Source organism: Dryobates pubescens, chromosome 1, assembly GCF_014839835.1.
Source record: "Dryobates pubescens isolate bDryPub1 chromosome 1, bDryPub1.pri, whole genome shotgun sequence".
Lineage (NCBI taxonomy): Eukaryota > Metazoa > Chordata > Aves > Piciformes > Picidae > Dryobates > Dryobates pubescens.
In genome coordinates this window covers 20,301,750-20,315,258 of record NC_071612.1, presented here as the reverse complement: position 1 = coordinate 20,315,258, position 13,509 = coordinate 20,301,750, and the positions used below count along the sequence as shown (strand labels likewise).

General features: G+C 36.2%; 1 protein-coding gene across 11 annotated transcripts in view; it reads left to right on the top strand.

Annotated features, from left to right (window-relative positions):
• The window catches only part of ERC2 (ELKS/RAB6-interacting/CAST family member 2), a 458,989-nt gene that overhangs the window by 145,787 nt on the left and 299,693 nt on the right, over positions 1-13,509 (top strand). For all 11 annotated transcript variants that reach the window (XR_008462285.1, XR_008462284.1, XR_008462281.1 and 8 more), the window contains one exon: positions 295-462. Coding sequence is in view for 1 of the 11 variants with exons in the window: in XM_054162220.1 (XP_054018195.1) it covers positions 295-462 (168 nt within the window). In the remaining 10 variants the exon portion in view is untranslated. The remainder of the gene's footprint in view (positions 1-294; positions 463-13,509) is intronic.

Sequence of the window (13,509 nt, the reverse complement as noted above, 5' to 3'; positions counted from 1 at the left end):
AGATGTTGGTTTGGGTTTTTTTGAGTTCTTTATGCATATGTCAACTTAGGACAGATTTAATGCTATTTCATGTTTTGTCTATTGTACTTTTTCTATTGATGCTTTGGCACTAAAAATGCTTTCATTTTTTATTACGTATTAATAAGCAAAAGAGACACTTAGTCCAAGATAAAGTTGGAAAATCTACATAGAAAAAACCCTATTTCCTAAGTCACAAAAATAGAAAAAAGCAATTAGATATAAAAGCTAATGATCTTTACTGGAACCTAAATATGTTTGATTTACTTGCTGTAGGTCGATGCCTTGCGGTTGCGACTGGAAGAGAAAGAAACCTTTCTAAACAAAAAAACAAAACAACTTCAAGACCTCACAGAAGAGAAAGGAACCCTCGCTGGAGAGATTCGAGATATGAAAGACATGTTGGAAGTAAAAGAAAGAAAAATAAATGTCCTTCAGAAAAAGGTAAGATCACTGATGAAAGAGTATGTCATAAAACTTTTGAGGCACATTTAAAGGAAACAAATAGATTTCTTGTGGTATATTGCTTTTAGTATATAAAAACAAAAAGCAAGGAGTAAGTCTATAATAGATATGGAGTTCTCTAATATAAAATATGTACTACTGTTTTCCGTGGGATCCTTTCCAGAATATTGTATCTTATTTAAATTATACATAAGGTGCTGCAGTTTCAACAAAATTACTGGAGTTAAATGAAATTCCTAAAAATTCTGACAAATTATTCCTCAATAGGAGGGATTCCATTGTCCTTACTAACACCAATGATTGCTTTGTCTCTATAATGTAAATAAAATGTGTGGAACTGCTAAAAGATTAAGTTACTGGTTTTTTGCTTAAAGACTTTAGGGGAGAAGAGGAGTGAAGAAGGAATCCAAGTTAAGTCAATTATTTGATTACCCTGTGAGCTAAAGACATTAAGAAGGGAGGCTCTCTCCAAACAGCTTAGTCTTATTTCTAATTTTCCACAAATGTAACTAACTGCATTTAGTCTCTTTGGAAGTTGGATTTAATCATTATAGTTTCCACCCAGAGGAATGGGGAGGGAATTTTGTGGAAAGGGAGCTCTACACGGGTTCTGCATATAGGAGTATTTATTTACCATATCTTTTCCTCACACTTGCAAAAATATTTACATTAGCAGGTATGTTCTGTGTATCACTATCCTATATAGATGCACTTGTGAGCAGACAGATAAATGGAGAAAAATTCCTGGCATCAAATATATTTTATTACTACCTCTTCCCTCCTTTTACAGCTACTCTTTGCTCTCTGTTATTATGTAGGTGGTTCATGTTACTGTAGATTTCCTCCAGGATTCATATAGCATTCACATGGTCTAGCTGTGTTTCTGTCTGCAGTTGGTCAAATACAAGCTATTAAAAGCCAAGTCCTTATTTTCCAGAAGCTGAGATGACAGCTTTTTTTCAGGCCCAAGAAATAAGGCCTGTAAAAACTGGAATATAGGTACTCATCTACTTAATCTTATTTTTGAATATGTGCCTTATTAGCAATACTGACGCTGTAAAGGTAGCAAACTTCAAGCGTTTTATCCTGTGATGAATGCTAATTAGTTATGGATATAACTTGAGAATTTTGAAGAAAAGAATGCATCTTTTCTTATGGTTGAACAGAGAGAGCTTGAAGAAATAGATCAGTAGAAATAACATGTATTCAGCAATTAAAATTATGCAATGAATAGAAATAATCACAGAACTGTCAGCACTGTCATGGCTATGTGCTCAGAACTATGCAACACACTGTTTTTCTGGTTTTAATACATCATGGCTATTTTATTAGGGCTTGCAGATGGTCACGCCTCTTTTGCAATGAAAATAATCTCTCTCAAACTGCATGATCTGTCCTCACTAAATCAGAGAGTAAACACATGTTCTATCCTTCTGAGCTCTAGTATACAATGTGATTAATCCTGCTAACTACTAGGTGAAAAACTGGAGTTAGTGATAGGTTGATTCTTTAAAAATAAAAGTAGCACCTAATTTTTTCTTTTGAGGTTTTTATTCTTGTAAAATGCTCAATCAGGAACCTTCTGAAGTTTTCTGTGGTTTTGGCGTGTTGTTTTTTCCTATAGGCAAAATACTAGGTTCACTTAGAGAAGACTGAATTATAGTGATAACTTACAAATGAACGATTTATTTTATCACATGTTATACATAGATTTGCTTCTCTGAAGCAATTTAAAATAACCACATCTTAATATGTAGCTGTTAGCATGGCTAGAATGCAAATATCAGATGACCATCAGACTTTTATTTTGTTTGTAGGAAAAGATGTATTTGGAAAAATCTATTTTAAAAATTACCCTTGGGTCCCATTTTCAGCTTTGGATCATTGTTTTGCTCTTGCCTTGCTTCCAGTATGTTTGGAGTTAAATTCACACACAGACTGACTAGAGAAAAAAATGTGATTGAAATATCATCATGCTCTACTTAGCTCTGTTATTTAAATAAATCCTGAAGTATCATAGTCTAGATTCTTTCACTGTTTACTTCTCATGTGTCTGGTGTACAGGTCTGAAGCAGAGAAGTATGTGACCAACAGAAATCCAAGCTTTGAAATTAATCTGGAAAATTAATAATCTAATTAACTAGATAACCCAAGTGTTCAACTTCATTTTGGCAATGCATGTTAAATCATGACTTCTCGTGGTTAGTCTCTGAGCATCCTAGCATCCTTGGCAGCAGATACAATCTCATCTCTGTCCATGATACTTGCATGTAAAAGGAAAGATATTCAGTATCTATCTTCTCTTTTTCAAGAGTCTTTCCTGGCATTAGTGCCTTTCTGTTCTAGATAATTTTGTCCTCACTACATGAAGTTATATGTCCCAGGATATTTATACCTCATAGAGTCCTTATGTACTGTTGAAGGCAACGGGAACACATCGCCTTTTTGACCACAGCAGATTGTTCATTCAGTCGTGTTCATTTCAGAAATACGTTGATTATGTACAGCAGTAATTCCTAGTGCTTGTAGCATTCTCATTGTAGTACTTCCATATAGTCACTTTTCAGGGATTTTCAGATAGTCTAGTAGTGGATGCTGTGCTTTAAGAAAAAGATTGTCTGAAGAACCTCTTTTCTTTCCAGTTTTGAAAACATAGTTTTCCATTGGCAATCATAGGTAAGACTACATTTTGATGGAGGAATATTTAAGATGTATCAGTTGCAGTACTGTTGTCCTTTACTTGGATCTAATTATGCCTTTATTCTAATTACGCTTTACTCCTTGCTGGATTGCACATGTTTCTTGCATTCCTGCAGTTTTTGCTCATCTACTCTTATTGACATTTTGGCAACTTCTTCCATTATTATTTTCACTTCAGGTGATGGCATCCAGCCATTTGTACGTTGAGCATCTAGAACTAAATCAGTTGGGTGAAAAGCAACATGGATCATTTCATATGGCACTTAGGAAGTGAAACAATTACTGGGCACTCTATTGGGTTTCCTGCTTTTACAGATCTTCGTTCATGACATTGCCCTAGTTGCTATTTTACTTTTATGTAAACACTTCTGAAAGTGAAGGAATTGCTTCTAGGTTTTATTTGTAAGTTATCTGTAAGCATTAGATTATTCTGACTGTAACATTTTAACATATTTCTCTGTTTTCTTTTCTTTTATTATTTTTTTTTATTCAGGGCCAAACTTTATATATGTGCATTTTATTTATTTTTGTTATGAGGACTTGTGAATAACCAATTACTTTAGTGTCTTAATTTATTGATCAATGTAGGTTGCTACATCTATCTCCTCTGAGCCTGAAGTATTTCACTCATCCTAAAATAGTAATTGAAGAAGGAAAAATTTGTATGTAGTGCTTAAAAATATTTCTGCAAGTCATAACCTGAGACTGAGTAGGAAGGAATATGTAACCTGGAAAGCAGCAATTTCTCATTGTATATTCTTTGTCCTGTCTACATTCCTGTTATCTACCATGTTGGAAAATACAAGGCATACCAAACCAAAACCAGAAAAGCTCCCATTCAAGATTGAAGCTGTTTCTTCTCCTTTCTGGGTAGCTGTTTGACTTGGAGACCAGGACAAGTTCTGCAGAGTGCTCTCTACCAAAGGTGTGGAAGAAATAGAAACATTGGCAACAAAATGGCTCCCACAGGATGGCACTGGAACACACACAAAGCAACATGTTGCAGAAAGAAGTAATGGGCTAGACAGTGAATTAATGATGTATTGTCCTTTTATGCAGTGGTTTTGGAGTAATTTTTGACTGAATTGAAAAACCACTACACTATTTGGTATAATTTGCAGGCTTAAGGGAGGCCCAGCACTGGAACAGTGTGCTTTTAGAGGATTTGGATCAAGGTAGATTGGCATGGAGTAATAATAAACTTATGTCTATGTCAGAGGTGCAATATTACTTAATATTTCTTTATTTTAGAATCTTTGGCACCACTGTTCCATTTTAGTGCCAGTAAAGTTGGGTATGCTGTTTTAATAGCCTTGTTTAACCTGGCAAAGCTAGGCTTACACCTCATATCTGTCAGTTTAGCATGCAGAGGGGCAGACCTCAGAAATCTTTATGTATTTCTTACCAGAATGTGCGAGTTCTATGAATATGGCCAGGTTTTAGTCCGAAAGGCAGAAGTGCTGAACTGGATGATGATTCTTTCATGTCTTTTTTGCTCCCCAGTTTGTTTTTTTTTTTTTCTTTTGTACAGTGGCTGTAGCTGTTGCATTTTGTTCTCTAGGAATCTCTAGTACTGTAAAAACCAATCGCATACACTGAAGTATGAGTCTTGGTGTTGAAAACAGTAGCTGTTAAGACAAGAACAGTGTAGAGGATGTAGACCTGGATCATATTAGGACAACAGCTGGTGGAAATTCTTTTGTGGGGACTATTATAAAAGAACACCATGTAAAGGGGGCTAATATAATATTCTACTTTGACGTGCAACATAACTTTTCATGTAAAATGTTACAGTTTCCATCTTTAATAGTTTAAGCTTTGTAATTGATGAAGTGCTACATGACTGAAGGCCTAACTTACCAGCTAATTAGCATTTGTAGGAAATGTCATAAAGTCTCAGCTCTCATGTAATAATTGGAATCTGTACTAGGAGTGACTGGACTGTGCACACTAGGTGATATTGTCCAGTTTGTGTTAAATTAAAATGTGTTGTATGCATTACTGTTAGCTGTCTTCTAAAAAAACAAACTTGCATATGGTCAGATTAGGAGTAGCCTAGTGTAAACAAAGCAGTCCTACTCTTATGTTTAGAAATTTGCATCAGTATTATTTATTGATTTCAGAGATTGATTTCTCTGGCTGAGAACACCATTGAAATTGAAATGTCTGAATCCAGAATGGTTCAGGAAGGTCAAAGAGACCACTATCTTTCATTTGTCCTTAATAAGTAGAGTAGAACATGCAAGGACATTGCTGACAGAAAATGCCTTTATTTTGTGGTGTTTGTCTATTTATTTATTTTAGTCATTTGGCATGATGAAGGACATTATTATTAACTGTGTCAAATTCAGAACACTGCAAATAGACTGTTACATGAACTGAGGTTTTGCAGTTACCAAAAGACAGTTATGTTTTATTTCAGGAGTGAGGCAATAAATTCTGAACTAATCAGTTGCACTGTAAACACACCAATGTTCTGACTGCAGACTGTCAGTGGTGTTAAAAATAATTAAGGAGTCATTCTGGTGTAATGTGAAAGCTTTGATGTTTCAATGCAGGTGTGGTGACCACTGACTTGTGTATTACATTAAGAAATACTTCCTTCAATAATATATGCTCACTTTAAGCATGTAGTGTTCAGTGCACTATGTAATAGAAAATCATACTTTGTTGGCTGCTTATGCTTGCAGCTCTGCAAGCATGCACTGTTACTCAGATAAGGCAGCCTGAATGTAAGATTGAGTTTAGGAGGAAGTTTTACACAGAGAGAGTGATTGCCCATTGGAATGGGCTGCCTGGGGAGGTGGTGGAGTCACCATCATTGGAGGTGTTCAGGAGGAGACTTGATGGGGTGCTTGGTGCCATGGGTTAGTTGATTAGGTGGTGTTGGATGATAGGTTGGACACGATGATCTTGAAGGTCTCTTCCAACCTGGTTTATTCTATTCTATTCTAACTAAATATAGCTAGGCTGATGGTGTTATTGATCCCACTACATTTCTGAATCTTCAATGATTCTGTACAATAACATGCAACATTGGGACCCTTGAACTTTGCATGTGGTACACATTGAGGCTTTTTTGAATAAATACAGAAGGAACTCAAGCTTAAGCAGTGCAGCTGCTTGGACGCTCTTGGCCTGTACACTGAGAACAATGTAATTAAGACTTTCCTTTTGCTGCTTTAATTTCCCATTCTTTGTAACACACTAAACTTGTAAGCTTTGATGGGTTATAAAAGGTCACTGAAAATATGTGGCTTAATATAGGTTTGCTTAATGAAGCCAACCTGAATGGTTGTCCAGCTTAAACCCATGATCATGCAGCCTAAAGCGATAGCTATGAGTTTAGGTAACCCTTGCACCTTGAAATCCATGATCTCTATTCAGTTTTCCAGCCTGTAATAGAAGCTAATGTCTCTTCCAATATTTTTTCTACCCACTGAATCTAGAAGCCCAGCATGTCATTATTCTCTCCCATTCCCAATGACATGCTTGCTGCTTTTGTTCAAATCTACACTTCAAAAGGAGAATGGTTGGATTGCACACTTCTGCTTACAGACCTATCTGAAAGTAAGCAATTACTTCTATAGGAGAATATCAATGAGTTTCTCAAGTGAAGCTTCATGAGATTACAAAATGTGAAAAGCTCTTTAACTAATGCCAGTTCTCTAAAAGTGTTAATTTTTGAGTAGGAGGTATATTGTAAATCATGGTCCCTCAAGTAAGTGAAGAAATATTGACTGTACCTGGTCTTGGTGTTAAAGTTGTTTGGAGATCTGCTCATCATAATCATGTCTAAGCAAGTCTCATCTTTACCAGTGACAGCTGACAAATTTATGAAATGGATAGAGATGTCTGGTACCAAGTGTTTAGGAGAATTCAGAAGCATCAGTAGACTTCAATGTAAGTAGCTGAAACTGTGAATATATCTTAGTTTATAGTAATTATTCTCTCAACTTGAGTGAGATGCATCTATTCTTTAGGATAGCCTACGCTTGTCAGCAAATGTTACAAAAAGCAACATGTATGAAGTTCATCAAGATACAGGGTCAGACTGCAGTTGGTCAGATGAGTTTGGTGCATGTGCCAGTAATATGCATCTCTGAACACAGAGGGGAACCTGCTTGCACGTTTGAACGTCCTACTTGCATTTTAAAATCATAAAAGTTACATGCAATAATTTGTCTTTGTGTGCTACCTGTGGAAAAAAGAGCATGATATTCTCATTTAATTCAGTGATATTCTCATTTAATTCACTGGGGAGCTTGTAGGATAACAGATTGTTAATGAAAATGAAAAACGTACCAGCTGTGACAACAAACAGGCTGAAATAAGTGCTTTGAAGGATAGCTGTCATATATTTATGCTTGTGTGGTTTTAGCACAACAGAGTCATATGAGAAGTGGCTGAGGGAACAGGGATTGTTTGGTCCGGAGAAGAGAAGGCTGAGGGGAGACGTTATTACCCTCTACAACTACCTGAAAAGAGTTTGGAGTGGGAATTGGTTGCTTCTCCCTAGTATCAAGTGACAGAATGTGAGGACATGTCCTGAAATTGTATCAGGAGAGGTTTAGATTGGACATTAGGAAAAAATTTCTTCACTGAAAGAGTGGTCAGGCATTGGAATAGGTTGCCCAAGGAGGCGGTGGAGGCACTGTCCCAGGAGGCATTGAAGAAATGTGTGGACATGGCACGCTGGGACATGGTTTAATGGCCATGACGATGTTAGGTTGATAGTTGGACTCAATCTTAGAGGTCTGTTCCAACTGAAATAATTCTATGATTCTATGATACTACTACATATGCTACTAACTAATACACTATTCACTTTCTAAACGTAGCTACATATGCAGAAAGGAGGCAATGGGATATAAAAACCCATCACTTTTGGGGAAATAGTAAATGGGTATGTGTAGATGACATGTTTAGAATTTTTAAGTTAATGCTCAAGTGTAAATAATGTAAATAATTATAGATCAAATTATGCTAGCCAGTTTTGAGAGGTTTCTTCACATACAGCTCAAATGAAGAGAAGTGAATTTCCAGGCTTGGGTTATATGTAGTGACAGAAATCCTCTTAAAAACAGTATGCCATTTGCACAGCAGAGCTGAGCTTAATGAGGTACTTACGTAAGGGTTTCATACTGCTACTGTGACACCACTGCAGGTGGAAAGGAAGGAAGATGCCATTCAGCTCTGAAATGTCAATACTAATTAACAAAGTTATCTTTAAGTAAGATCCCAAATTTTATTCTTTCTGAGAAAGCAGAGAACTCACACACTAGGAATTTTAGACTCTGTGAAGAGTAGTATTTTCTTTTCAATAGAGTTGGAGGAAATTTCCTTTGAAGTGTGAAAGAGCTAAAGTGTATATAGTGTGACTGGGCAAAAGGGAAGTAGAATTTGTCACATTCAGGAGGTGCAGAAGAACACAAAGGAATTATTTAGGGAATTTGATGACTACTTACAGGTCCTAAAAAGAATGAAGGAGAATCATAATTGCTTAAGAGAAGAAATGTATTTTCCTGTGGAATAGTATTCCAAGAAATGTAACAGAATTAACGATGATGAGGGATTGTTTTATAAATGTAATTGAGAATAATTTTGCATTACGGATGTATCCTGATGTCATGAGGGAATTAGGTGGTTGTTTGGGTTTTTTTTGAGTTTTCAGCTGCTGACTCAGAAGAGTGCATGTATTCATGTGATTCACTGCCCTTGGAACTGGATCTTTGAGTGGCAGTCTATTTCCTAGCTGCCTCAACATGACAGATCAACTGCTTTTATACCTGCCAGCCATTTACCACTGAAATCTTGACAACTCATTTAAATGATGCAGAATCAGGTCTTCCAAAAAGCAGCCCATGGAGCAGTTTTGTGCAAACCCAAGAGGCTTGTATGCTATATTTACATGCCAATCTTTTTCCTGAAAGCTCTCACAAGCTCCATGCTCCAGATGACTGATGTGTGTAGGGAGGAAAGAGATTGGGTGGCTTCCTACTTTTGTGACTGACAGAAGCATTGAAAATGGGGATTCCCAGTAACAAATTGGATCTGCCTCACTTAATCAGGCTCCAAAACTTAGATCCACTGCATTAGATTTGCATTTTGGATATATTCTGCAGTAGAATAAATGTATGTTAAAAGCATAGCTCTAGCTTCAGAATGTGTAAAATGGCAAGATGGGAATATGTTGCCAAGTAATACTTTATCTAAAGGAGCAGTTGTTTTATTCTATACATTTTGTTACATGACATAACTGTGATGACACCAGTATTGGTAGGGATGTTTAACTCCTCTTCTTCCTTTGGGAAATATAAGTTGTCACCTTCAACATAACTGTTTGTGAGGCTGGGAACTGTGCATCCTGGAGATGTTATTTCTTTATGCTACATAGTGGGAGCAACTGATGGTGCTGCTAGTTTGGGGTTTATTAAAGCTAAGTCTCAGACTCGGTTCATTTTGCTAAGATTGCTTATGTGCAAAGCACAGTGCTAAATTTTGAATCTAAATAAATAGTATAATTCTACATCACGGTTACAGGACACTTTCAAAAATGCCCTGTAATATGTTTTAGGTAATGTCCTACCAGGTTTGTGTTAGTATTCTTTACCATGATCATAAGAATACCAGGCTTTTCCCTTTCTAATATATTTTAGTAAGAATTGTTAGAAAATTGCAAAGCATAATTTTGTCGAATGCTTCCTGGGAAAATAAGTTTATCAACTTGTTAATTATATGCAGTAAAATCCATGAGAAGACAATCTTGAGTGATTCAGAAACAGAGCATTTTATGTATGATTTTGAACCTATTTGGACTGGGAGATTAATGTTTGTCATAGTCTTGATGCATAAAATATTTAGCAATGTGATGATTGAGTAATGTATTGGTGTGTTAAACAATCCTGACCTAATTCTGAAATAAGAAAGTATATTCCCCTGCTCTTTTTCATCTCCTTTCTAGAATAGGCAATTAGAGTTGATCCTCAACTTGACCTAAAGTATATCCCAGTTTGTTATAGCTGGAAATAAAAAGAAACATTTCCTAATAAATATAAAAATAGACTTGTGCATTAGCAGTTGGTTTTTACCAGGTTTTTTAGTATATTACATTTTATTCTGTTGGCATAGAATCAAACACCTTAATTTATGCATCGCTAGAGCTCCTTGATGTTGACAGTCATGCTTTCCTGGTGGTATTCCATTGCTGTCTGTCTGAGCAGTCTGTGACTAGAGACTCTAATGCCTTAGTAAATTGGATATTTTATCACTTTTGGGAAAGCATCACCCCTCACCTTTGAGTAGAGCTCTTATTGGCTTTATAAAGGCATGAAGTTCAAAGACTTAAGAGTATGCATGCAGATAAGTTTAACAGTAACAATAAATGAGAATCGTTATCTTCATACTTTTCCCTTCCTATTATTGTTACCAGATGTAGCCAGAGCTAGTGGTGCCAATTTGGTCAGATTGCTTTGATAATTTTCTTGTTGCCAAGTAGTATGTATTTCTTGGTGGTAGAATCAGCAGTGGTATGTTTGACTATGAGTAGAATAAATCCAAATTTAGAATGGAATCTGAATCTAATTGACTTCCTTCTAGCACACCTGACTTCAATTTTTAACGCCTCGCCAGGCACCGAGCTAAGATCAAAGTGAAATAAAGAGAATTGAGTATAGCGGTTCTTGGAAAGTAAAAAGAAAAATGGCATAACATTGCATAATCTTTTATATATGAAAGAAATATTGGGCCTATTTGCCATTCACTTAGGCATAAATCTGCAGTAAATTTACTAAAGGTAATTATGCCAATGTAAACCCTTACTTATCTGGGAGAAAAATCAGGCCCACTATATTTATTGCCTAAGAGATGCCTCGATTTGACAGCAGAAATAGCCATTCGTGTCCCCAGGTTTGCACAGAGTCCTTTGTTGCTCTGTGTTTAAGCCCATGCCAAAGTGACTGTCCACCATGGGAACTTTTATACATTGCTCTCTGTGGTGCCTGCTGCTGATCTTGAGAGAGGGTGAGAAGCTGCTAAAGTTCTGCATGACTTTGGACACTATTAGTCTTAAAGCAACTGCTTGATACCCAGGATTGAGAGTATGTAAAAGCACATTTTAAATTTGAGTGAAATACCTGCTGTGACCTATCCCAAAATCTTAATCTATGGTTAAGTCTGGATTTTTGTTGTGGCTGTCATGGGAGCCATAAATAGTTTGATTCGAATGTTTATTCAAAAAAATAACCATGACTTTTGAGAGTTTTGGGCTTTTTTTAGATGTCAGGAGGTGGATGTGATAGTAAGCAGCTGAACAAATGTGAAGAACTTCAAAGTGTAGAATCTAGACTATATAGGAAGGTAATAGAAAACAGGAGTTTGCTAATTCCGTTGTAAAGAAGGTCATTCCTGTAAGCTATCCATGGGAGCTAGTCATGTAAGTTGTATTACACTTACAAAACATGATTTTTTTGCATGATGTTTTGGATAGTCAGCAATTTTTGCTGTTAGCACTCTTTAATTGTTAATTTGTGTGTAGGGGAAATGTATTTTCTGCAAGTCCCACTTGAACTCTCGGTAGGAAGAAGAGCCACTTCATTGACAGCTAGCTACAGGTGGGTTGCAAAATGAACCAAGTCATATGCCTGTGAATTTCCTCCTGTTGGCAAGGCAGGAGCATCTCACCTCCTTTGGGCATATTGTAATGCTGACAGCAGTGTTTGATGATCACAAACGTGTTGTCTTTTTATTGAGACCTATGCTACAATTCATGCTGCAGAACATACTTCTCAATAAACGCTAAATTAGGTTTTTTTAGGGGAGGGGATCTAAGGTGGGCAGTGCTGTGCTGTGTTATGCTGCAAAACCTCTTTAAAAAAGCCCTTTTGAAACCACAAAGCAGCATGGGAACAGAAAAGAAGATTTTCTTGTGTTTGGTTAAGTTTTGATATACTAATGACAGAATACCTCATTAACACTCTCAGACTACCCGATTAACTTCTTGTACTAGTGCTAAAATAAAAGTAGAAAGTGGTCTCTCTATACATTCTTATTCTTATGGAATAAGCTCTTCTCTGACAGTTTCTTAGCATTGAGCTAGCCATCAGTCATTCAAAAAGTTCAACCATTAGCAGTATCTATCATCTTCTGAATGGAAGACACTGAAAACGGAAGTATTGTCAGAATATTCTAGTTCCACTGTCAAGCAGTGCTCAAAATTCTGAAAAGAATGTAACAGTTAAAGTTAAGTACACCTTGAGGAGAACGTGTAACAAAAACTAAGTTCTGTTGTAAACCTCATGCTTGGAGAACTACAGAGATAAAGAAGTCAGTCTGAGTAATATCTTTTGATATAGCTATCATCTCTAAAGGACTTCAAAGTATTCTTAACTCAAAACTCATAACTCATCACTACTCTGAAGGTTTTATCTAATGTTTCTCAAACCCCACCATGGAGAGGGGCATACATTTCAGGTAGTAACAGAAATGAACATGGAGCGACAAGGGCTTAGCGCTATGGGAGAGACAACTACATCTGGCAGTTGCTGAAACTTCTCACTGTCCTGTGCAATTCTTGCAGATAAACTTTTAACTATCTGGCACAAAAAGCAAAGAAATATACATTAGAGAAAAAATATTTTGAAGATGTTATCAGTTTTAATATAGTACAAGGTCAGTGTTGACATTGTAATAGGAGATGACCTGCAAATGCATCTTCAGGGTATTACAATGAATTTTCCCATAATCGCCAAAGAAACAATGAGTTTTCTTTATGGATTCTTTCAGTGAGGCCTTTACAATAAATAAAAATAATGAAGAAAGCCATGACTAAGGATGGCTACATCAGTTAATAAATCCCAAGCATCAATAACCTAATGAAAAAGTGTTTCTGTGTCATAGATCTACTGTATAATTATTTCTCTGTTTCCTTCTAGTTGATCATGTTAGAATGAGGCTGTTTTATGCATATGAATCTGCTGGGGTTTAGGAGGTAGGGGCTACAGAAAATTCAGTGCTCTTTTTTTTTATTTAAAAAAGGAAAGACTTTTTTTCTTAGCAAAAGCGAACTATCTTAAACACAGAACTACTTCAGATTATTTCTACTTCCTATTCAGACATTTATATAAAAGCATTGCTGTGTTACCTTTGCTGCTATTGAAAATCTAAACTGTTCAGCAGATGTTGATTAAAGACATCCAAGTTGCTGCGTTTAACATTTCAGTTTAAGTTTAGTGGTGCTTTGATAGTTTATACATAGAAAGACTGTGTCTGGCCTGCAGTAACTAATGGTGAAACTCAATATGTGCATTGTCTTTTGTGCCGCTATAG